This window comes from Ursus americanus, chromosome 26 (assembly GCF_024610735.1).
Source record: "Ursus americanus isolate L20-20 chromosome 26, mUrsAme1.1.p, whole genome shotgun sequence".
Taxonomy (NCBI): domain Eukaryota; kingdom Metazoa; phylum Chordata; class Mammalia; order Carnivora; family Ursidae; genus Ursus; species Ursus americanus.
Genome location: NC_142152.1, coordinates 33,170,076 through 33,195,239, shown reverse-complemented (window position 1 = coordinate 33,195,239; position 25,164 = coordinate 33,170,076). Strand labels below are relative to the sequence as shown.

The following is a 25,164-nucleotide window of genomic DNA, read 5'->3' as shown; positions in this document are numbered from 1 at the left end:
CGCCGCCGCCGCCGCCGCCGCCGCCGCCCGCCTCCCCGCCCCTTCCCCAGCCGGCGCTCCCGTTACGCCGCGGAGCCGGGAGCCGGAGCCCGCGCCCGCGGCGGCAGCGGGAGGCGGCGGCGGGGGCGCCCGGGCGGCGGCGGCGGCGGCGGCTGGGCCTGCGGGGCCTGCGGGCGGGCCGGGCCCGGCCAGGCCGAGATGGCGACCAGGAAGGCGGGCTCGCGGCTCGAGACGGAGATCGAGCGCTGCCGCTCCGAGTGCCAGTGGGAGCGGATCCCCGAGCTCGTCAAGCAGCTGTCGGCCAAGCTCATCGCCAACGGTAGGCGCCGGGCGCGCCGGCCTGGGCTGCGGGGGGCGCCGCGCTCTCTCCTCTGGGCCGGGCCGGGCCCCGGAGGCGCGGCAGGGTGCGGGTAGGGGCGCGGCCGGGATCGCGGGCGCCGCGCCGGGGAGGTGCGTGGGGCCGGGGCCTGGGCAGCCCGGGGTCCCGGGCGTCACGCGGTCGGGGCGTCCCGCGGGCCAGGAGCGTGCCCCGCGTCCCAGAGTTCCGGCGTGCGGGCGGGCTCCAGTGGGGTCAGGGCGTCCGGGGGCTCAAGGAGCCGGCTGCCCGAGCGGGGTCCCAGCGGCCCGGGAGGCCTTCGGGTCCTAAGAAGTTGGAGGGGATGGGGGAGGGTGCTCCCCCGGGCATGGCCGTGAAGTGTGCAGGGGATTACAGGGCGTGTGTATGCTGTACTGGGGGGGGGGGTGTTGAACAGAGACCCCTGGGAAATATGATTTGTAAACACACGACGTTCAAGGGGCTCCAGGTGGTAGCTCAGACTTGAGGTGTGTGTAGGGGGTGGTGGTGGAAGGCAGGTGAGATGTGTGTCCTGGGGTTCAGAGAGTATAGGATATCAAACCTGTGGACCTAGGGAGGTCGGGTTTGGGAATATAGGGGAAATGGAGTCAGGAGAGTCAGAGCATATGGTAGAGAGAGGTGGGAATGTGGCTGAAGAATGGGGTTGGGGGGGGGCTAGGGACTTGGTGTCCAGAGGAGGAAGGGGTCTGAGGGAGCCACTGAGTAGGAACCTGGTGCTTGGAGTTAGTCTATGGCCCCGCTGACTGAATTGGTTCTTGAACCCAATCGAATCAAAATTGCATCCAAAATCCCATTTCAGAGCGCCGCTCCACGTGGCCTTATTTGTTTTGGAAGCAAGTATCCGTTAATATTTGCTGGTCTCTTAGTACCCGCCAAAACTGTGGGCACCAATGGACTGTTGAGGGCAGAGGTTTTGTGTTATTTCATCCTGGGCAGCTTGAGGCTGGATGAGCAAATGTTGGCCGAACAAATGAATGAAAGAATGAATGAAAGAAAGACACTGCTCTAAGAAAGGATGTGGCACTATTTTTGACCTTCTAACCTCGAACTACTCCGAAATGGAGAGGGATGTCAATTGTCTTGTTCAAGAGTGGTTTATGATTGTGTCTTTTGTGGTATTAGTGCCTTGAAATAAGAATTTGGTTTTGCACACTCTCAGCTGTGGTACCTTGCTTTGGGCAGAGGTTTCCCAGGTAGATGCAGGTGCCATGACTGTCCTAGGAGCACGGAGGAAGCATAGACCTACCTGGGCTCAGCTCGGTGGAAAATGTGGACTCTTCTCGAAGTAAGCATTCAAGGAAAATGGTGTTCAGTCCCATGGGCCCTGATGGCAGCTTAACCTTGCCCTTCCTGTAAGGCTCACCAGCTTGTCCTCTTGCTTCTCCTCTCCTTACCTGCGGCATTTTCTCATTTCTTCTTGGAGTTGGACAGTCCTGGGCCTACTTTGTCACTTCCCAGCTGTGTAGGCATAAAATACCTTCGGGGGCAGGTTGATGTTAGGGTTAAATGGGTTCATTTGTGAGCCTCCTGGTTCTTTCCTTCAGAACCCGCTTGTTTTCTGCTTTATTTACTCATTCATCCAGCCAATATTTGCGTGCTCACCTGTGCCAAGAATAGAACAAGAGGTGAGCAGCACTGACCAAGCCCCAACCCGCATGTACTAAACCTCTTCTGAGGAGACAGGCAGTGGCAAATACAGAAATCAATAAATGAGAGCTTCAGATAGTGAGAAGTGATTTGAAGAAAACAGAGGTAATTTGATCGAGAGTGATGAGTAGGGGAGGAGGGGCGACTCACACTGTGGTGGTCTCTGGAATAAGAGGGTAGGTGGGCTTTTGGTGGTATAGGTCCATCTTACCTTCACAACCCCACAAGACTTGGCTGCCTTCCCAGGGCCTGGTCCCTGGGGCCTGAGCCTCAGTCATTACGGGGCTTTTGGGGGAGTGGCTTGTGTGGGGCACTGTGGTCCATGGGTCTGTGTGCAGGTTTGGTTTTGGGAAGCTCATGAGAGATAGATTCTGCCCTAGAACCCCCATGGTTTGTAGCAGTCATTGATGGCAAAAGGTCAGCCGGACTTGAAAAGGTCAAAGAGATTGCTCAGGAACATAACAAGATAAAGCAAAGAAAAAGATAAAACAAAACCAGAATTATTGTGGCTTTTCTTTGGGGTTCAGAAAAATGTTTGAAGGAGGGTCCCTCCCTTTCTTTGGCTGATGGGGGGTTCCTTAGGCTGGCGGTAGGATTTCCTCCTGGCTTTGAGGGCACCAGCTCCCCCTAGACCCTTTGGGGTGAACTGGACCTCATATTCTGGGCAGATTTGGCAAAATCCTTAAGCAAAGCATTTGTTGCTTACAATAAGGAAGGCGAGTTAATGTCATGTTTGTCATAGTAAGATAGTTTGAAGGCGGCCACAGGCAGAAAAGAACACAGTCTTTGGAACTAGGCAGACCATTGCCTGAGCCTAACTCTAGTCCTTGGCCAAATCCCTTAACTAACCACTCAGAGCTTTAGTCTCCTCATCTCAGAATGGGGAGGAAAAGACTGAGTTTGCAGGGGTTGTTACAAGGATCATAGAAACTAATACTCCCAGGGCTTGTCAGTCTGACCCGTTAGTATACAGGCCCTTCTTTCATTCATTCTACAAATATCGAGTACTTGCTACGTGCTAGGCACTGTTGTAGGCACTGGGGATATACCAGTGAGCAAAACAGACAAAAATGACAAGCGTCCCTGCCTTTATGAAGTCCACATTCTAGCGGGAAAGGGGAGGGAGACATAAATAAAAATCACTAAGTAAAATTTATAGGATGCCAGATGGTGGTAAGTGGTATCAGAGGGGAGTCAAGAGGGAAAAAGGCAGCAGTGCTTTGGGAGTGGGCTGGGGGCGGGGGTCACAAAAGTTACTAGTTTAATATGTATTCAGGGAGGGCCTCACTGGGAAGGCAGCATTTAAGATAGGACTGAGACCGTGGAGGGTATGTCAAGGGCAGAGGCCTGATGAGGGCAGAGCGGTGGCGGGGCCAGATCACCTGGGGCCTTGCAGGTCATGGTTAAGGCTTTGGCTTTTCTCTGAATGAGGCAGGAGCCAGGGGAGGGGTCTGAGTGGAGGAGTCACCGTTCTCAGGGCTCCTGAGGGCAGAGCCCTCCCTACTCAGCAGCATTTGCTTCTTCTGGGACAGGAGCGTAGCAGCCCCTCCCAGTAAGGGCTTGAAATAGTGGACACTTTCAGAGCGTGCTGCTCCAGCCTGACTCTTTTGAGATAAATTAGTTTAGACAGTTTGGCCAAGAGGTGAATATGGAAGAAAAGGACAGATGCCAAGCTGGAAGAAGACCCCGGAAATCCATTTCCTGCCTCATACTCCACTGTGGGTACCGTTTTAATCACTCCCATCTCAAAAACAAACAAACAAACAAACAAACAAACAAACAAACAAAATGTGTGGCAGCTACATGCCAGGCCCCTGTGAGTTCCAGTAAGACAGTGATCACCTAAGTTAAGAAGGGTGGGGTAGGGTGGGAGAAAATTCGACTCAAGTCTAGATTCTTGCTGCCTGAAGTGTGGTCAGCGAAGCAGCAGCTTGGGCATCGTGTGGGAGCATGTGAGGAATGCAGATTCTCAGGCCCCACCCCAGAGCTGCAGGGTCAGCATCTGCATCTTAACGAGGCAGCCAGTGGATTTGTGGGCATAGGAAATTCCGAGGTGCCCTGGCTGGAACTGGAGAACAGCACATCAGCTCCCTTTTGGCTCACAGGTCAGTCCTGGCCTTAGGAGGGCAGTCCCAGCTGCCCTCTCTCCCCAGAATATCATCCTTTAGCCTGCCAATGGTGAGGTTCACTGCTGTGTGAACAAAGTACAGTGGCCTGGCACCTGGGCTTCAGTCCAGACTCTGCCTGTAGATGCGTGACCCTGAGCCAGTCAGTTACCCTCTCAGAGCCTGTGTTCTTCATTGCCGTGATGGGGTTAATAATTGTCCTCCATTCAGGTGGCTGTGAGGAAGAAATGGGTAGATGTATGCAAACCTTGCTACATGCAAAACGCTGGGATTGACTCCCTCCAGCTGACTCAGTGTATCCCTGGACAAGGCAGGCCACGTCCTGAATAGCACCTGGCTGGGACAAAGAGTGGGAGCCCTAGAAATGACACACCTGAGCTTGTGCCTGGTCAAGACGGCCACGTTTTTCAATAACAGAAACAGGCATTTCGGAGCTTGCGCCACCCCCAACAGATAGCCACTCCCTTCCTGAGACAGTGTTTGCTTCTCCTTCCTTTCCTTGTCTGTGAATCTTAGGTAAGCTCAGTTACTGAGCTTACTTAGAATACTTAGGCCCCAAATGGTGGTTTCTCCTTTAAGGGATCATCACTGTTCTGATTGGGTATGATTTTGAGACATTTTAATTACCTCTTGGTGATGGGCAGGTAGGGAAGTGGTGCCAGAAACAAAGACTATTTCTGGGGCAGGGTTTGGTTACAAAATGTATGTAGACCATTGAGTGGGAGTGAAGTTCTTGCATTTGCCATTAGCTGATTTTCCCAATGGCCTTGGCGCCTCCAGCCTGGTGGCATGCCCCTCTGGAGATGGGCTGAGTTCCTGGACGGCTCCCTGGTCTCAGGCCTCTGGAGTCTTTCCTGCCTGTCTAGGGGCTTCTTTGGAAACAAGGCTGAGGTTTAACCGAGAGCTGCTGTGGGGTGGGAAAGTGGCACTGTTGTTTGGAATGGCTTCTTTGGACGTTCCCAGGGTACTGCAGACTCCTGGGAGTCAGACTGTCCCCAGACAGTGGGGGAGGACAGTGAGACCTTAATGACACTCCATCCTAGCCTTCCCAGGGCAACCATCCTGCTTTCAAATACTCTGTCCTGTTGTCCTCTGAAGGACACACCTTTGTGGCAGACCGTATGTCCTGATTTTTTTATTCAAAAGAGTCACTTATTTGACACTAACATATTGATAGCTCTTGAGCTAAGCACTGGGGCTCATGGTCATTGTAGTCAGGACAGAAGGACCATGACCTTGTGGCTGCATACAGTAGAGCCAGGACTGCTCAGCTTTTCTCTGGCCACCTGCTTGGAGGGATTTCAGGTTCTGAGGATTCCTGACATTGATCTGCTTGGTAAGCCAGCCTCTCCAGTGTGTCCTCCCATTACCTGGGCTTCCCCTTCCCTGTTCCGCCCCTGCCCCCACTGGCTGGTTTGGCTTCTTGGACCGTCCCACTCACCTTTCTCATTGTCTTTCCAGCTGTGCTCATGCTGTTTGCTCTGAAGTCCTCTCTGCAGGCCAGAAGCCTACCTGTCTGTCAAGGTCTGGTTCAAGTTCCTCCTAGTTGTCCTTCCTTCACAAAAAAGGATGTTTGCCTTAGACAAAACAACCATGTGTTAGAACCAGATGGGTCCTGAGAGATCACACTGTATAGTAGTTTTCAAACTGTGTTGTTGAGGAACATGCTTCAGGGGTCTGGTAACTGAATGAGCAGGCCTCACTCACTGGAGCAGTGATACTTTTTCCTAAGGTTTCCTTTGAAGGGAGGCCTAATTTGCTTTTAAAAACACATTTGAAAGCCACTCATCTGATATTAAGCTCTCCATTTTACAGATAAAAAAATAGGCTCACAGAAGTGTCTTCCTTAAAGTCACCAGCTGGTGAGTGGCAGACGCAGGCAGGGTGGGTCGGAGCTCTGGCCTGTGAGTGCAGTTGCTTAGTTCAAAGTGAGCTTCTGCAGCTTCCTAAGAGTTACTTCACCTGGTGAAGCCCCGTGTGTAAAGTGGTGATATGCATCCAGCGTCCCTCTTCTGAAACTCTTGGTGCCAGCTGTGTTTCCAAGTACAGAATTTTCTAGAATATGGTACCTGTACTGGCCAGTATGTGACACTCTCAGTGGCTCCAGGATCAGCACTTCATAATGAAACACGTCACTGTTTCTGCATCAAAACATGCAGTCATTGCAAAGGGATAGGTAGATTATAAATAGCCTCATGTTGGTTCAGTTGAGGTTTTGTTGCCCAGTAAGTTAACACAAAACCGGCTTTTGGTTTTTAGAGAGTTCTAGATTTGGGAAATTATGGATAAGGGATTATGAACGTGTAGGGATAGTGCCAAACTTGTAGGGCAGTTGTAAGGACCAAATGTGAAAACAAGAAACAGCAACCTGTACCTAACAGTCCTTAGCTTGGTGCCTGCACCGTAAGCCCTCAGTACGTATCTGCAGCGGGGTCATGGTGGCGGGTTTATCATCTCCCAGTTCAGGGCTCTTTCTCCTCGTCCACGTGGCCTGTGGCGGCTCGTGCCTTGTCTCCTCCCCGCGGTGGTCAGCTTCTGGCGGCTCTGCTGGGAGGAACGGTTAGGCTCCTAGTGTGTACTTGCTGTGCTGTGTTGAACCGGCCCCAGACTTACACGAGGGGAGGCCTCTGAGCAGCTGGAAGTAAGGCCCGGGGCCTTGGGAAGTGGAAGCGAAGGCCGCAGGACGAGCAAGGACTCTGGCCCCAACCAGGGCCGTTCACCTCCTGGGCTGTTGTCCCGTGACGTGGGGCCAGCTAGAGGCTCCCTGGTTGTCAGCCTCAGCTCCTTTTCCTCCTTCCCGACTGAGCCCCAATTTTGTCCAACTGTCAGCCCCTCTGTGTGCCATGTGCTTCACGGGGGGGGGGGGGGAGCTGATGGGGCCGCTCCCTGCCTGTGATTGGTTGAGGCATGAGCATGGGACTTAGTTCCAGCCAATGAAACATCAGGGGCATTAGCTGTGGGAGGGGCTTCCGGAAAAGATTTCTTCTTGCTCAGGAGTGACATACATGCTTCCGAGGTGACAGGAGTTGTCTTCTCCCCCCGGAAATTGTCGCCCGCGCTTCCAAGGCTGGGAGCTGCAGCCATGTCGTGGCTGTGAGGCTGACCCTCAGAGGGCGGCAGCGCAGAGACACAAGAAGGATGTGGCTCCACGCCTGCAGCGGCTCTTCTCGACGTCATGTATGTGGAGTAGTAAATGCCTTCTTGTTGAAGCCACACTGAATCGGGTGTGCGGCGGTTACTTGCTGCTGCAGGCACCCCCTCTGGTGCACCTCCTCGCTTACTCGAAGCACCCCCAGCTGCCCCGCCAGCTTTGCACCGGGCGCACCATCAGGAATGGTGCTGATTCCCGCCGACCTCACTTGGGTAGATTCCTGCCCCACTGGGTGACCTCATGCTTGGCAGGTGGTGGAGGGTTGCAGGCCTTTCTGTGAAAGCCGGTGTTTCCCATCTGAGCAGCCAAGAAAAGGGAAGAGGTTTTCTGCGATCTCTCAAAACCATCCCCAGCAGCTACCAAGACAAGAATGAGCAGTGCTTGGCAGATGGGTCGGAGGAGTGCCACATACCATATAAAGGGCAGCCGCAAGCCACAGGAAACCTAACGGTGTGGCTGCGGCCCCTGTGTGCCTTCCCATGCCCGTCAGGGGTGGTGGAGGTGGAAGTGCCAGAGCCAGGCGGAACAGATGGTTTTTGGTCCTTTCAGAGGCCTGTCAGACCTGGAGTCAGAACCTCCATGCATTTGCCCTCCGAGTGACCTTGTGCACCTCACTTGATTCTCTGAAACCTTAGTTTTCTGGACTTCATGGGTATTAAAACAGTGCCAGCAGGGAACGAACAAACATTGCTTGAGCTTTTGCTGTGTGCCATGTTCTAGGCATAAACTTTTACATGGATCCCAGTTAATCATCACAACAACTGCATGAGGAACGGGGTCGAGAGTCATAATTCTTATTCAGGGATAAGTAGCCTGAGGTTTGGAGATGTTCATTGAGCTGGATTCTAACCCACTTTTAACTCTAGTTCCATTATTCTTTATACCAACAAATGGTTTTCTAAGCTTGTCGGATCAGAGTCACCATGTGGGCTTGTGGAGCCACATTCCTAGTGATTCTGATGCAGCAGGTCTGGGGCAGGGCCTGAGCTCCTACAGGCTTAACAAAGCTCCCACGTGATGCCAGTGCTGCCTGGACCCGCTCTGAGTAGCCCTGAACTAAGGGAACCTGGACATTATGGATTCCCAGACCGTTCCCGTGGGGTAGTGATTTCCCTGGTCCAAGATGGAGGCTGGAAATCTGCATTTTAAAATAGAGCCTTAGGTGAGTTGTGTGGTCAGGCAGGTCTGAAGCTGTGCCTTCAGCCATAATCTTTAGCATTTAATGAGTACCTCCTGTGTATGGGGCCTGCACCAGAAGAAACAGACCGACTGGGTCACCAGCCACAAGAAGCTTACGGCTCAGAGCTGTCACACAGTCTCTGGGCAGCTGAGTCACCTGGGGGCTGGTTAGCAACTCAGATTCCCAGGCTGGGCCCCAGTCCTGCTTCAGGAGGTCTTAGTGGGGTTGGAAGCAGGATTGTTAACTAGCATAGGTGATTATAGCATAGGAAGTTCCAGGACCAGATTTTAGATTGTCCAAGTGGTGGGACAGGAGTGTCACCCCCTAGCTTGAGCAGAACAATGACAGCGTTACTTATGAGGCTCCAGGGTGCTGCTGGGTTCCTGGGGCCAGAGCGCAGGGTGTGCTTGGGTGATGGTTGGTAAGGCCCGGCAGAGTGCCAGGAGGAGGATCTTGGGCAGAGCTGTGGCTTTGTCCCAGTTGGCCTGAGACGGCCTTGGGTTGAAGCAGTGAAAGTCCAGTGTCCCGGGACCCCCCTCAGCCTCGGGCCAGCAGGACCGTAGTTTACCCTGTTGGGCAGATGGACGTGTTTTCCGCAACAAGGAAAGGAACCTGGTGCAGGCGAAAGCAGTGAGCTATGTCCAGTGAGACGTGGGATTAGATCCTGGGTCTGGAGCTTACTGCCTGTCTGGCTGTGGGTGCGTTGCTCAGCTTCCCCAAGCCTCCCTCTCTAGCTCCGAGGTTGTTCTGAGGAGGACAAGGGATAATGCGGTTACTTTCGGGCCAGCAATCATCCGAAGCAGCCTGCCTGTGTGTGGAAGGAGGGGAGGAAGGTCCGGAGGCTCAGCCCTTGAGGGGGGGGGAGCAGGCAGGGTAACAGTCACATCAGTGATAGCAGAGCTGTGCAGCGGGGGGGTGGGGTGGTGCTGAATTGTGACGGAGGCCCAGAGCTGATGGCAGTCACCGTTAGCCAGGTCCCAGAACTAGTCCATGCAGACCAGGGCCTCAGCTCGGGTCTGACAGACTCCCCAGTCCTCCTCCTGCAGCTGTTCATTCTGCACTTTCGTGTGGGGGTGCTGTGATGTGTATGGGGACACAACATCGAATGTGTCCGCTGAGCTGTCGGCCCCGTGAGAACTGGGCTTTTTTGCTGTTTTGCCCATTGCTGTATCTCCAGCACCAGCACATGTCTGACACACAGCAGGCCCTCAATTCATTGTTCAAAGAACAACTTGAGTTCTGCCCTTGAGGAGTTAACTTGGATTCATTTACTCATCAGACACCTACTGAGCACATACTAGGCGCCAGCCCGGCCTGATGACCTGGAGTACGGTGACCATTAAGACCATCCTTATGCTCAAGTCGAGTACGTGGAGACCCGGCACATATGTGCTTGGGGCTGAGAATGGTGGAGGACAAGGGCGGTGGAGGTCCAGGGGAGGGAATGTCCACCTGAGGCACCGAGACTCTTGGTGTTGTCCCTCCGGTGACCGGATGGCCCTGCCTGCCTGGGGCTCTGGGTGAGTTCTGGCTGATGGATTGCTCTTCAAGCTGACTGGATGTCCATGACCTGTGTCTCTTGTGCAACTGAAGGCTCAATGCTTGCCGAGTGGCCCTTCCCAGGTGTCTCTGCTGCCTCTCCCTGTCCCTCCAATCTCCTCACACATGGGCTGGCTCAGCCCTGGGGCTGTGAGGTCTGCCTCCCTTGACTAACTGCCTTCTCTGCCCTTTACAGGTTCGAAGCCTGATGAGAAGCAGCTTTTTATTCTCAAGGAAGAAGTGTTGAGTTGATTAGGTGACATTGTGGGGCATGCTGAGCGCAGGGCCCTGCAGTAAATGCCTGTCCTTTCTCTGGCCCACCAGGCTAAGGGAATCAGCTCTCCACTGAGTCTTGGGCCTAGAGGCCTGGGAACATGGGTCCCTCAGGCCCTCTGCAGCTGTCCCATGGCCTGTGGTAGCCTCCTGCCTGCCTCTGCCTGACCCCACACCCCAGTTGTGGCATCTCCCTTCTGCCTAGACTCTCACTTGGAGAAATCCTACCTCACTGGGAGAAATTCCTGAGGCCGAGCTCAGACCTCACTTACTTCTTACAGTCTTCTGTGTTTGCCTGATGGTCTTTCCACCCCACCATGCCAGGACTCGATGGCTCCTAGCTCCCTCTAGACCATACTCTTTGAGGGCAGGGCATGGATTAGGGCTTTGAATCTTCAAGAGATGCTTGCTGACTCTGTGTGGGTGTGCATTTAACTTGTCTGTGTGGAGCTGGCTTCCTGAGAGAGCCATTTCCAAGCCTTCTGGGCTGGCCTGATAACATCCCCCTACCCGGCTAGAGTCATTTCCTGCCCTGCAGAGCCCTGGGGACAGGCCAGACCAACTCTAAGATGACTTTCAAGTTACCTTCTCTCTTATTAAACTAGGCATTTTGAGGGGGAAGTGTGTGTGTGTGTGTGCGTGCCTGTGCACATGCGTGTGCACATGTGTGTGCTCAACCAGTATACTTCTCTCTTCTGCCATCGCAGTGGAAGAATTGTCTTCTGTTCCCACGTTTTACTCTCATCCTGTCCTTCCAGCTTCTGCATTGTGTGTGAACATGGGGAGTAGGCTTTGGCATGAAGCCTGGACTCCCAATTACCAAGATTTTCCCAGAATATCGTTTTTGCCAATTTCTTTGAGCTCCTTAATCCTTGACTTATGGCATCTTTACCTTTCAGTCAAGATCCAAATAGCAGGGCCTTGGAACTGGGTCATAATTTAAGCAAAGATAGTGGAGGGGGGACAACAGGCGCCTGGACGTAGAAGTGGGAAGGCCTGGGTCTCGGTCACCAGTCGTGCCCCAGCTATGTGCCAGGCGCCCCGGCAGGAGCTGAGTCTCCAGAGACTAAGGGACTTGTTTAGGTCCTGTCCATGAAAGGGAGACCCATTGACTGATTCACTCATTGCAGAAATATTTACAGAACACCTACCATGGCTAAGTCCTGGAGACAAGGCATGACTATGAGAGGGATAGGGTGGAGGTCAGAGCCAAGGGGGTGAGGTACAAGGATTTTGGCTTTCACTTTGGGTGAGAGGGGCGCCCCAGGAGGGTTTTGAGAAGCGGGGTGACATGACCTTCTCTTCTCCACCCTGCTGCTTGGCAGCGGCCCTACCGTGCTGACGCCTAGCTCTCTGCCTGCTCACATGTGCTGCCGAGCAGCTGCACGTCGTGGAGGAAGCCCTCGGCCTCGCTGGTCGTTTGCACTTGATGACCAGTGACCTCAGAGGCACTGCCACACTTCCTGCTCTCATGTACTCTTTCCCCTTCTTAGGCTTTTCGTCGGAATGCCATCCTGTCACTCCTAGCTCATGACCTGCTATGAACTTTACAGAGGACATAGAAGCAGTTAGGAAAGCCCCTTGTTTCCCACCACCGAGTGTGCCCGCTTTCCCTCCTGTCACTTGTACCGAGGCTCCAGCTCCTTTCCAGGCCTACAGCCCCTTCGCCTTTGCTCAGAAGCCCTCTGTGCGCGCCTCCTCAGGACTTTGCGGCTGCTGTCATTTCTCCTCTCTTCTGGATCAATTCTCTGTTTCCCCGGTCATTCCCTCGAGCATTCACAGACACGCTAGACTCTCCGGTAAAAACCTTCCCTAATCCCGCCTCCCTACTCACTGCCCAGCTCTCTGCGCTCAGCAAAGCCTCTTCAAAGAACCATTGTGTCCTCAGCCTGCTCCTTTGAGCTTGTAACCGCCCCCCCCCCCGCACACCCCGAGACTTCCCATGTCAAGGTCACCCTCTGATGTGGCCTCCCTGTTGCCAAATCTAACGGTTATGTTTGTGTTCTTATCTTCCTCCATATTCCAGCTGCCCTTAACCCACTTGGCCACTCCTTCTTTCCGGAAACTTCTAATCTGTTTCTGTAACAAACATTGTCCTGGTTTCTTTAACTGGGTCCTTCCATTCACTCTCCTCCAGCTTTGAAGCCAGCCTTCATCTACCGACTTGGTTTCTCTTCTTGGGTATCAATTGTTATTGAAGGGAGTCAGAACAGAACTCTTGGTTTTATTTCTGCTCACCTCAGTAAATGGCAAGAGGGTACCACTCTCCAGTCCAGTGTGCAGTCTCAAAGCTGAAAGTAAAGAATTTCTCTAGAATCCCTCTCCATTCCTCATCCCTCCTGCATTAGTTTCCCATTGCTGGTGTAACTAGTGTTCACACATTTACTGGCTTAAAATAATGCAGATGTGTTCTCTGGCAGTCCTGGAGGTCAGAAGTTAGAAATGGGTCTCATTTGGCTAAATCCAAGTGTCCGCAGGGCTGTCTTCCTTCTGGAGGCTTTCGGGAAGAATCCGTGCCCTGGTCTTTCCTGGCCTCTGTGGCTGCCCATATTCCTTGGCTCTTGGTCCCTCCTCCATCTGTAGAGCCTGCAGTTTAGCTTCCTCTGTGATTATACCTGCTTCTGTCCCCACATCTCCTCCTCCGACTCTGACCCGCCTACTTCCCTCTTCCAAGGACCCAGCACGCCCACCCACATAATCTAGGATAATCCTGTTTTAAGGTCTGTAATTTAATCACACCCGCAAATTCCTTTTTGCCATGTAAGGTGACATACTCATAGGTTCCAGCAACTAGGACACAGTAATCTCTGCGGTGTGGGGGGTATTATTCTGTCTGCCACACCTCCAGTTCAACCCATTAGTAAGTCTTGTTTATCTTACCTCCAAATTGTGTCCTCCCTCCACCTGTCTCTCCCTTTCTGCACTCTTTCTCACCTTTTCCCCTTGTCCCAGTGTCCGTCACCCCCCACTGGCCTCCCGCAGTGACCTTCCGACCATCCTTGCTGTCGCCTCGCCTGCTCCAGCCCCAAGTTCACTCTCCACACAGCAGACAGAGGGGTCTTTGCAAAACCTAAACCAGATCACTTCACCCCTATTTGCACACTCCCCACCCCGTCCAGAGGCTTCCAGGTGCACTTCGGAGGAAAGCCACACTGCTGACCGCAGTCTACGAGCGTGTTCACGGCTGTCCTTACCCACCTCTCTGACTACCCTGATCCGTCCCTGCCGCTTCAGCCACACGGCCCTCTTGCTGTTCCTCGAATGTGCCAGCTGTGTTCCTACCCCAGGGCCCCTCCATGGGCTGCAGAGTGCTCTTCCCTCAGATCTTTGCATGGCTGACTCTGTCTCATTGTGCAAGTCTCAAACTCCGACTCCTTGGAGACTCTGGCCCTGATCTAACAGCCCAGTCTCAAGTAGCCACCTGGTCACTCCCTGTCACGTCTCCCTGTTTTAACTCTCTGCTGATCTCTTACCACTAGCTGGCCTTTTTCTGGTTTGTCTCCCCTTCTGGAATGTAAGCAGCACAAGGGCAGAGACCCCTCTGTCTCCTTTGCTCCTGTCCGTGCCAGATGCTGGCAGGGCAGGTGCTAAATAAATGCAGGCTGGTGTGTGAATGTGCACAGCGCGGTGAGGAGCGTGGGGAGCTCAGGAAAGCTGCTCCAAGGTCACCCTGTCATGCATCTCACACGATGCCTGGATTTTGGCAGGAGAAGGGAGGGAAGTACAACGTGTCCGGGCACCCTCAGGTGAGACAGATTGCCACGGCCGCGGAAGGATGTGGGGGGCCTGGAGAGTGTGCACACGGGAGGCTGGTGGCCCAGGGAGAGCTGGTGACAGGTTCTCAGTCATAACCGCAGACTCAGACCTCCTCCACCTGGCTCTGAGATGATGGGCCAGGTCATGTGACCCCCCTGTGGGTGACCAGATGAGGCATTCCAGAGTCAGAACACACTCCAACACGGGCCATTTTCTTTTCCTTAATGTTTTGTGCAGGTTACGAATGTATGTGATACTAAAAATCAAATAATACAAGAGAGAAAGGTAGCTTCCTTCCTGCGTCATCTCTGTGTCCTCCTGCTCGTCTCTATAGACGTAGCCACTCCGAAGAGGACTTTCCCGGGGGTCCTTTCGGAAATATTCAGCATGTCTGTAGATTCATTAGAAAGTGCATTGTCGGTTTTGTTTTTTTTACACACCGTAGTAACGTACCACACACCCCATTTTGTATCTCACTCTGACGTTGTTGACTATTGCTGTGTAACACACCATCCCAAACTCAGTGTCTGAAAACAGCCACCTTTTATTGTTTGTCACCGTTCTGGGCTTGCCAGGCTCACCCGTGCATGGGCCACCAGCTGCGGGTCGACTCCGTGGCCGGGCTGCCCGCGGCTGGCTCGCTCACGTGGCGGGGCCTGGCGGAGACGACTTGGCTCTGTTCCCCGCGGCCTTTCTTAGACCCAGGCCCGCCCGGCCACGGGCTCAAGGTGGTCCCAGGGAAGCAAGCGGGAAGCAGTTGCCTAAGTCCGTTTCCCAGCTTGTGTGTGTCGGTTGTGCTACCGTCCTGTCAGTCAGGGCAAGTCCCGTGGCCCAGCCCAGGGTCAGTGTGAGCCGTCACAACATGTGGATTCAGGGAGGCATGAAGACCTGGGGCAGTGTGTGCAGTCAGGCTACCACGGGTCTGGATGGAGATCCGTTTCCTTCGTGTAATGGACACATCCTGACCCATCACGTGGGGTGTAGCGTAGCTCATTGAACAGGTCCCCGGTGAGGCCCATCCAGGTGTGTTCCGTCCTTTGCTCTTAGCGCTAGGGCTGCGCGTAGCAAACATCCCTGTATGTGCCTCTTGGTGCCCGAGAGTGCATGCGTGTAGGGGAGGAGTTACTAAAACGGGGCTTTCTGGGTCGGGCGGTCTAGTACGTAAATCATTTTATAGATGTTGCTCAGTTGTCCTCTGCAGACACTCGTACCGATGACGTTCCCACCAACAGTGTCCAGCAGTGTCTGTGTTTCTGTCACTTTTTGGTGGGTAGGGGGGATGACAGGTACTGTGAGTGCTGGGGTACCTGTGACTTACAAGAAAAGAAGCTGGGTAAGTAAGGGGACGAAATTCACTGAGGTCGTGCTGAGACCAGGAGACGGTGAAGCTGGCTGTCTCTGCTGGGTGACAGAGGAGACGCTGAAGAACCGGCTCCTACTTGAATGGGGGTTTGTTTTTCCTCTTGGATCACAGCCACGGCAGGAATGGTTTGAATAGACCTAAATGCTTCCCAACTGACAAATCGCGGTTGTTGAGACTTTTTTTTTTTTTTTTTTTTTGGTATTGATATCAAGTACTCCCTGGAATAGAGTAGAAACCCTAAGCTTTTTCTTCTCCATCTGATCAAATCTCTGGGTGTCACCTATTTATCCTGTGAGTGAGAAGGCTGGGAGGAAGGGGCAGTCACCTCAAGCAGCAAAGGCTATAGCCCCCATCCCCCGCGTTTCGGGGGGATCAAGGAGGCCGAGGCCCGGCCGGGTATGGAGCTGGGCCAACCGCAGGACTCAGTGGACTGTCTGTTTGGAGATGGGGCACACACCAGAGTGCCCTGCCGGAGCTGATTCCCCATATTCTTCTCAGTGACAGTCCCCAGGAGTGGCCTCTGTTCGGCTTCAGGGTTTAGCTCCATGTAAGTTCCCGGGGAGCTGGTTTCTGCAGCCTCACTTAAAGCCTGAGAAATGCCCGAGGGAAAGGTAGAACGAGCCCTGGGCACCCCCGAGTCCCTCACTGCAGTCCGCTGAGTCCTAGCAGGTGGGCCAGGAAAGGGTCTCAGGAACGGCCTGCTCAGTCTGCAGCAGAAGGATGAAGTGGCTTGGCTGGGGTCACACGACTGGTTGGGAGGGAAGCTGGGCCCCTTTTCTGGATGCTGCTGTGCACATGCTAGGGCGACGGTGCTAGGAGATGGCCTGGGTTCCAAATCCCAGCTCCGGGATGGACTGGCTCTGCGACCTTTGACGCGTCGCTTCACCTCTTGTGCCTGGTTCCCCATCTGTGAGATGGAGGTGCTAACAGGTCCTAGCAGGGTTGGGAGGACTAATGGGATCATGTAAATGGCTTAGCCCACTGCACGGCATTTAGTAAGAGCCCAGCGTGGCTTGTCTAGTCATAAACATTGCACAACATTCTTATCTTCCTGCTGGATTGCAGGCCTCTTGAGCACAGGGCTTGTGTCTCACAGAGCTTTCTGACCTCATTAGATCCGACACAACCGGTCTGGGAAATAGCAAGTCCAAAACGAATGGCAGTGACAGGAACGCTAACTCACATCTATTCAGCCCCTGCTTTGTACTCTATGCATTACATACATTGTGTCTTAGCCTCACAGTAGCCAGGGGAGGAAACTAAGGCTCAGAGAGGTTAATTAACTTGCCCAGTGCCACACGGCTAGTAAGCAACAGAGCTGTTATTAAGCCTAGGGGCTGCCTGAGGCCAGAGCTCTGTCCTCCACCTTGTAATCCTGGGCTTTTGCCCTCTGGAAAGTACACACCTGGCCCCACTCTGCAGTCCTGCTGCTCCACCTGCAGTGTGGAATGCCTGGCTGCTCCCTACCCTGTGCCTGGTGAGTGTGAGTAGGCGAATGACTGGGGGAGAGATACTCAGATTTAAGTCTTTCATGAGGCAGAGTCCTGATGTAAGGGTCCCCTGTTCCTGTGGGGCAGCCGGAAACTGTCAAGGCAATCAGAGAACTCACCTGGTTTGCTACCCACTTCTCAGGGATCCCTTTTCTCTGTGGTCCCACATCCAGTGTCGTGAGAATTGTTTTTTCATATGTTCCGTCTTGTGTTTGTGGTTATTTTATACAGGAGGGTAAATTTGTTCCATCTTGGCTGAAAGCGAAAGTTCTATTTTTATCTTTTTATCCTCTTTTATTTCATACTTAATTCTTTAATCCAGCTGGAACTAATTTTCTTGTATGCCCCGAGGTGCCTTTTTTCCCCTTGCACCTCACTAGCCTAGCGTGTAAGCGGACACACTGTGGGCAGTAACGGCTGGCTAGGTGACCTCTGTTTCTTTTGTCACTTGTGGGCTCTGAATTGGGAACCCATAGGTCCTTGACAAGAGCGGCCAGCGCTGTGGAGTGTCAGTCGGGCTGCTAAGCTCCTGCCTCATGAAGACGGAAACTTGTAGCCTCTGTGTGATTTCTCCGGCATGAGTTCATGGATGTTTTTCAGATCTTTGCCCTCCTGGTTGGGAGCATAAGTGGTAGGGAAGTCACCTTTTTCGAAGGAGAGCAAAGAAAATGTAGTTTGCTTGGGAGATTCATTGGAGCCTGAAAATGTTTAAAATTGCACAAGTGATTTTGCAGCCACGGTGCTAATTTCCAATTGGAATGTAAGCTCTTTGCTCGGAGTGCTCGGCTCCTTCCAGACCTGAGGAGCTGATCCTTGCCTGCCTGGCAGGAAACTCCCAACTGTGGCCATCTTCCTCTCTCTGCCCTTCATGGTTCAGCTCTAACAAATTACTTGGAGTTCCCCCAAACAACGAGGCTGTGTCCTGTCTTTGCATATTCTGTTTCTGCTGCCTCAAAGATCTTTCCCCACATTTTCCATCTTGTAAACATGTACCTGTAACATTCTTGGTGAAGGCTTTGTCTCCTCCTCCACCACCGGGACCGTGCACATCTCAGTAGAGCTGCAGCTTGCAGGGTGGTGCTGAAGGACTAGAACTTCCGTGAGGGGAGGGACTGTGTCTTCTCATTCTGCTCAAAGCCTCTTCCTCTCAGCTGAACCTTTCCCAGAGCCCACCCAGTTGTTCTGTTAGAGCTGGGCTCTCTGCACATCTTAGCAGCAAGACTCTGGTGTGTTCCCCCAGTATCGGGAGATCAAGGAACTAAAAGGCTATGAATCTTACAAAGCACTAAGGTGGTAGTTTTATACTTCCCTTTATATATAGTCCTTTGTTTAAATATTTTCACAAGCCTAGGATGTAAAGCCAGCGAAACAGGAGAGGTGATGTCAGGGTGTTGTACCAAAGCCTTCATTTGGGTTCTGTGGGATTCCTTCTAGACATGAGGGACTCTGGGAATGCGTATTGATTGGTCAGGTGTTCTCAGATAGCAGTTCTCAACTTAAAGCCTGTTTGGTGGTGGGGAGATCTAGCCAGGATAACAGTTTGGCCACTGTCACTAAGGTCAGAGTAACAGCGACTAAAGCAATAGCAAGGTAGAAGTTAGTGTTTCTCTCTCGTGTAATAATTGATCATAAGCGGTCCAGGGCTCAGGGGCGGCTCCTGGGTGTTGGAGACCAAGGCTCCTAATGTTGTGCTGCTCCGGGATCCTCAGTAGATGGCTTCCATCTTGAGGACCAGAATGGATGCTCCATTTTCCACCAGCACAGACTCATCCCAGCTAATGGGGTAGGGTGAAGAGGAGCTGGAGGGTAAGCTCATTCCCTGGAAGGGCCCAGCAAGAGAAGCTGCATGCAATACTTCTGTTCACATCCCACTGGCCATAACTTAGTCACGTGGCAGCATCCAGCTCCCAGGGAGCCTGGGAAGTAGTCTTTACCTTGGCAGCTATGTGCACTGATAAAACTCAGGGACTCTAATACTAAAGGAAGAAGGGGAGAATGAATATTTGGGGACGACTGGCAGATTGTGCCACAGGCAGGACCAGGCCTAACACTGGAGGGTAGAGTCCAAGTGCCTTGGCCTATCATTGAACTAATTCACCATTTATTGAGCACTGACTCTATGCCAAACATTGTGCTCAGCTCTGAGACTAAAAAGTAAATAATACACAGATTCTTCCTTCAGGTCTCTCATTATAGTCTGGAAGGGGCAGATATGAAAACACCTAGGTTGGGCTGCTCGACGTTCCTGGGGCAGCTGAGGGTGGCTTGGGATAGGGCATGTGTAGGGAGAGTTGGACAGCGCTTTTTTTTTTTTTTACTTTATCAAGTAATGGTGGATGGTGGTCTCAGCGTTCCGAGTCATCCCGAAGGCGTGGAGGAGGTTCACGAGGCTGCATGTGGAGAACTGCCTGTGGAAACTGCCAGGACCTGTTTTCTGTGGGAATGGTGCTGAGCGGGGAGAAGGGAACCGTTAGTCCCATGATCTGCTCCCCACTTGAGTCTCCATTCTTGTCCCCTCACTCACCCACACTCTCTTCTCTGGCCACTTGGTCCGATGTGCTTTTGCCTTCACACTTTTCTTATGTTCTGCTGTTCCCTCAGCCTGGTTTGACCTTCCCGGTATTGTTTGCCAGTCCAGATCCTACTCATCCTGCGAGGTCTAGTTGAGAGGTACGGCAGTCCATGCCACAGCATTTCCCTCACTGAGAACTCATCAGCTCTCATCCACAGTCTTGCTATGGTCGTGGTATTGTTCCCATTTCATAAGTGGAGGCTGGGGGCGCCTGGGTGGCACAGCGGTTAAGCATCTGCCTTCGGCTCAGGGCGTGATCCCGGCGTTATGGGATCGAGCCCCACGTCAGGCTCCTCCGCTATGAGCCTGCTTCTTCCTCTCCCACTCCCCCTGCTTGTGTTCCCTCTCTCGCTGGCTGTCTCTATCTCTGTCCAATAAATAAATAAAATCTTTAAAAAAAAAAAACAAGTGGAGGCTGGTGCTTCAAGAGGGTAAGCGATGTGCCCCCCGGTCACACAGCTAGAAAGAGGTGGCAGCAGCAGAGGGCCCGATCTGCTGTCCTTTCTGCTTGTTGGCCTGGGGATTCTGCTCTGCGCAGCCGTTTTCAGCTACAAGGTCAGAGGAGCCCGAGGCAGGGAGGTAATTGGAGTGGGGGGAATAATTGGGGGTAATGTGGAGAGAGGAATCTTCAGCTCAGATGTACAGAGGTGCTTTCTTAGAATTGCACCCCCAAAACACCAAGGCTAAATCCTAAGGCCACAGGCACAGTGTGACAAACTGGGATTTATATCTGTGACTCTGAATCTCTTGTTATTTTATTTTTTTGGAAATGTAAAATCTACAGAAAAGAAAGTCAATGTATGCTAATAGTCTCACCACTCAGAAATACCCACCATTAATGTCCCAAGATAGATACTTCCAGTTTTTAAAGAATAGTCGCAGTTTTTCCTAAAAGTAATATGAAATGATTCTGATCAATAAAAATAATTGAAACTGCAAAGATGAGAGTGAAAAAAATTATCCCAAATCCTATCATTCAGAAATTTTTATTACTTATTCTTAAGTGATGCTCATTCTAGACATCTTTTTAGGGAAACAGACAGAATAAAGATAAATAGGCATACTTATGAACTGTGATCACACTCCCGTCCCACATCATAGCCATTAGCCACGGGTAGCTGCTGACCGCTTGAAATGTGGCTGGTTCGAGTTGAGATGTGTCATAAGTGCAAAGCACACACTAGATTTGGAAAACTTTTTTTTTTTTAAAGTCAGCTCTACGCCCAACATGGGGCTTGAACTCATGACCCCGAGATCAAGGGTCACATGCCCTACTGACTGAGCCAGCCAGGCGCCCCTAGATTTGGAAAACTTAATACGAAACAGAATATAAAACATGTTGATAATTAAAAAATATGGATTGCTTGTTAAACTAACAATATTTTGTATATATTGAGTTAAATAAAAGATGTTATCAAAATTAATTTCACCTGTTTCTTTTTCCTTTTTTAACGTAGCTAGTGCAACTTTTAAAATAACACGTGACTTGCATCCCTATCTGTTGGGCAGCGGCTATTTTAAAAATAAAGTATTAATAAATACTGATGGGAAGAAGGAAACGAAAGTGAATCTGAGGGAATTGTTGAGCTCCAGATAAATGCTTTACCATGTGGCATCGTTTCCTGAAAGAGTGCAGTAAAGTTTTAAAAAGATTGTAGTCATGGTTTTTTCTTTAAGCATGTATTATCTTGTTTTGAAAGATGGTGCTCCGAAGCACCTCCCAATTTTGGTATGTTGTCGTGTTTGCATTGTGTTGGCTTATAGCAGTCCTGCTCTGTTCGGTAGCTAATTCTTGTAGGCATTTAGTATTCTATATGTAAATGTTCTGATCCTCACTGTCAGGCCTTTGCCCACACATCCTTCATCCCTGAGCCCTGGATTTCTTTATTAGCTGCATTTCATTCTCACAAAGGGCTCATGCTTCTGGGAGGAGGCTGCTTGCTGCTCTCTCACCCGACCGGTGTTGCGGGCAGCCCCAGGCCCCTTGGCTAACGTTGTGTGTCCCCGTGCCCTCTGCAGATATCGCTGCACTGTCTTCTGCTCTAGGACGCTGCTGTGGGTCCTGCCTGGCGTTCCCCTCATCTTGTAGGCAATTTGCTTTTCCTTCTTGGACAATGTAGAGAATTCTTGAGTTCTGTAATTAACTCAGCCCGGGTCTGCTGTGGCTTGGCCCATGCCAGGACCCTAGGTCTCATCTCTAAGAAACTGTTTCAGGCTTCCTGGTACGCAGAGGCAGTGCTGAGAACTTCAGATTTAGCAGATTTGGGTCACTGGCCAGAGGACTGAGAAGGCTCTCCTTACAGCTCACTGCCTTCAGGGGACCTACCGCTCAGAATCTCAGTGCGTGCTCCGTGACTTTCTCTTGAGTTAATTTTAGATTACCTAAATAATAGGCAAATCTGTTCTCCTTTCTGGGACTGGAAGGTTCAAGATAAAACTAAAGTCCATTTTGGCCCCTACCTCCAGTTGAGGTCCTCCCCACTCTGCAACCCAGTGGTAGCTACAATCACGGATTTGAGGTATATCCTTCCAGACCTTTTACGCTGTGCTTATATTTTAATACAATTAGGTCCCGTCCCATCACAGAAGAAATAGGTTGTGCTCAGGCTGGTGTATGAATTGTTCTGGGTTTATTCGGAACATCTAGATGTGAGGGTTCCCAAGAGCTACTTCTGGAGTGAGCTCTTCATTCTAATTAACAAGCCAACGTGCACCGTAGCGAAATCGTAACTGTAAGTAGTGTGCTCTTAGGAGTAAAACCTTTATCTAGACGTTGCTAGTTGTCAGTGTCTGTATAGCTCCGACTTCTAGGCAGAAACGGACTGCATGCCTTCAGGTCATTTTGACACAAACTCGTTTTAAGAATCCGACTGTACGAGACAAAGTGCCAGCTCACATCCATGCGTAAGACCGCAGAACACAAAAGAGCTAGGAGATTTCACTGCGTCAGTCTTGGAAAATACACAGTATTGGTTTATACAGATCATGCTGAAAAATAGCATAAGACAGCTGTGTTTTTCCACTGAACCCGCGCTCTCTCCATGTTAATATATATCTAGTCTTTCTAGACTCAATAAATGCGTTACCACCTGTCTGCCTACAAACTCTGGAACATTATTAATGATCAGAATTCACCTAAGTTCGTGCCCATTTGGACTCCATCGAAGGCTGTGAAGTTCCAGAAGGGCCTTGCTGGGGGCACGGAGCAAGGGTGTGGTGGTCTCGAGGTCCCCAGGGGGCTTCCCAGCACACAGACCGTTCCAGGCTCCCATTGAGCCTCTCACTTTGTTCTTTGCAGATGACATGGCAGAGCTCCTCCTCGGGGAGTCGAAGCTAGAGCAGTCCCTGAAGGAACACCCCCTGCGGCAGGGGGCCAGTCCCCGAGGCCCCAGGCCCCAGCTGACCGAGGTCCGCAAGCATCTGACCGCCGCCCTGGACCGAGGGAACCTAAAGGTACTGAGGGTCTCTGAGCCGAGGGGGGCAGTGGGTGATGCTTGTCCCACCTCCTCCAGGCAGTGAGCCGTGGGGAAGGATGGCTTGCAATGGGACCAGGTAGTGTTCGGAGCGCACGGGCACGCTGCCACGGTGCGGCTTCTAGAAGCAGGCCCACTCACCGTGTGGTCGGTGTGTTGGCCCCTCAGCCAGCTGACTACCTTATGGGGGCTTCCAGCTCACTAGGGTCTCTCTGGTGAGTCTTCAGTGACAAGATATTCTGAAAAATCTTCTCCAAGTGTTGTATGTGGCCCAGAGCTCAACCTGACGCCTTGGCCCAGGAGTGCCATTTACCTCACAATTCCTGCCTGAAATACGCAGCTCCTGAATGTCCCCAGGCGCCTGCGGCCCAGAACTGTGTGGGGCTCCTCCTGGCGAGCGCAGGCCTGGTGCTTTGGTGTGGGAGGCAGCCGGGACCAGACCGGTCCTCTGCCTGAGCCAACAGCCCTAACCCTCGTGGCCCAGGAGACCTTAAGCACTACCCTTCTGCTCCTCCCCTGCCCTGTCTTCCCGTCTCTAGACTCAGCTTTCCCTCTCACCACAAATTGCTTCCTTTGAATCTCCTTTCCTCTCAGTTTCGCTCCCCCTGCCTCGCCTCCCCCCCCACCCATTAGCTTACTTACTGGGCTTGAGCTCTTCCCCGCCCTGAGGGCTGGCTCTTCCTGCTCTTCTGAGGTCGCGCTCCTCCAGGTAGCTGACGGCACCCAGCCCCAGGCCCATCAGCTTCTTCAGCTGCGGTCCTGCTGTTGTGCAACCCCCACCATTATCTCGTCTCCAGAACTTTTCTATCATCCCAGACAGAAACTGTCTATGCATGAGCCTCCAACTCTCCATCCCCCCGCGCCCCCGCTCCCGGCAACCCCTAGATTTTCTGTTTCTGTCATTCTGGCTGCTCCAGATCCCGCACATAAGCGGAATTGTAGAGTATTTGTCTTTTATGACTGGCTTATTTCATTAACATGATGTCCTCAGGGTTCATCCATGTTGTAGCACGTGTGAGAATTCCCTTCCTTTTTTAGGCTGGGTAATACCCACTCTAAGTTTATACTGCATTTTGTTTATCCATCCGTCAGTGGCCGCTGAGGCTGCTTCTGCCTTTTGGTACTTGGAATAATGTTGTTATAATACAGACGTTTTGTTTGTTTGTTTGTTTTTTTTTTTTTTTAGAGAGGTGGGGAGAGAGGGAGGGAGAGAGAGAGGAAAGGCAGAGGGAGAGGCGGAGAGAGAATCTTAAGCAGTCTCCATGCCCAGCACAGAGCCTGACGTGGGGCTTGAACTCACAACTCTGAGATCATGCCCTGAGCCGAAATCAAGAGTTGGATACTTAACTGACTGAGCCACCCAGGCGCCCCGAATAATGCTGCAATGAATGTGGGTTCAAAATATCTCTTCCAGATCTTGCTTTCAGTTCTTTTGGGCATATACCCAAAAGTGGAATTGCTGAATCATATGGTAATTCTATGTTTGATTTTTTAAGGAACCTCTGTACTATTTTCCATAGCAGCTGCACCGTTTTACATTCTCACCAACACTGAGTTCCAATTTCACCACATCCTTGCCAGCATTTTTTATTTTCTGTTTGGGGTATTGTTTTGGTTTGGGGTGGTAGCCATCCTAACGGTTTTGAGGTGGTATCTCATTGCGGTTTTGATTTGCATCCCCCTGATGATCAGGGATGTTGAGCACCTGTTTGTGTGCTTATTGGCCATTTGTCTGTCTTCTTCGGAGAAATAGCTATTTAAGTGCTTTGCCCATATTTTATTTGGGTTGGGCTTTTTGTTGTTCAGTTGTATCTCTTTGCTTTTAACCTTGATGACACCCCCCCCCCCCCCCACCTCAGAGCCCTCCAGGGCTACTCCTTTGGACTTTACTCTCACGTTTGTGTACGTTCCCTCCCCAGTGAAGCCATGTTTTGCTTAGCTTTACCTTTTGTATCTGTTTTGGAAGCTTGTGCCTTTTCCCAAATTGCTGTGTGACCCCAAGGAGGCCACTTCCCTCTCTGGGGCTTAGTTTCTGTCAGTTTGAATACGGTGGGCTGTTGGAGGGGTGAGCTTGGACCCTCCCAGCTCCTAGATATTCCAAGCCTGTGAGGTTTCATTCCTTCCTCCTTCCTGTCCTTCCTCCTTGTCCTCTGGTCACCTCCTTGGCCCTGGAGCATTTGGAGGCCTGGGCAATATCTGTGTAAGTGAGCGTTAGTGTTTGTCAGTTACGCGGCTGCAG

General features: G+C 51.9%; 1 protein-coding gene across 9 annotated transcripts in view; it reads left to right on the top strand.

Annotated features, from left to right (window-relative positions):
- Positions 1-50: 50 nt before the first annotated feature.
- Positions 51-25,164, top strand: part of TTC7B (tetratricopeptide repeat domain 7B) — a 250,186-nt gene continuing 225,072 nt past the window's right edge. For 2 of the 9 annotated variants that reach the window (XR_015721857.1, XM_087856180.1), the window contains exons 1-2: positions 51-319; positions 22,751-22,905. Coding sequence is in view for 8 of the 9 variants with exons in the window: in XM_087856180.1 (XP_087712306.1) it covers positions 199-319; positions 22,751-22,905 (276 nt within the window). In the remaining variant the exon portion in view is untranslated. The remainder of the gene's footprint in view (positions 320-22,750; positions 22,906-25,164) is intronic. The other 7 variants (XM_045807635.2, XM_045807633.2, XM_045807632.2 and 4 more) reach the window with 6 other exon arrangements.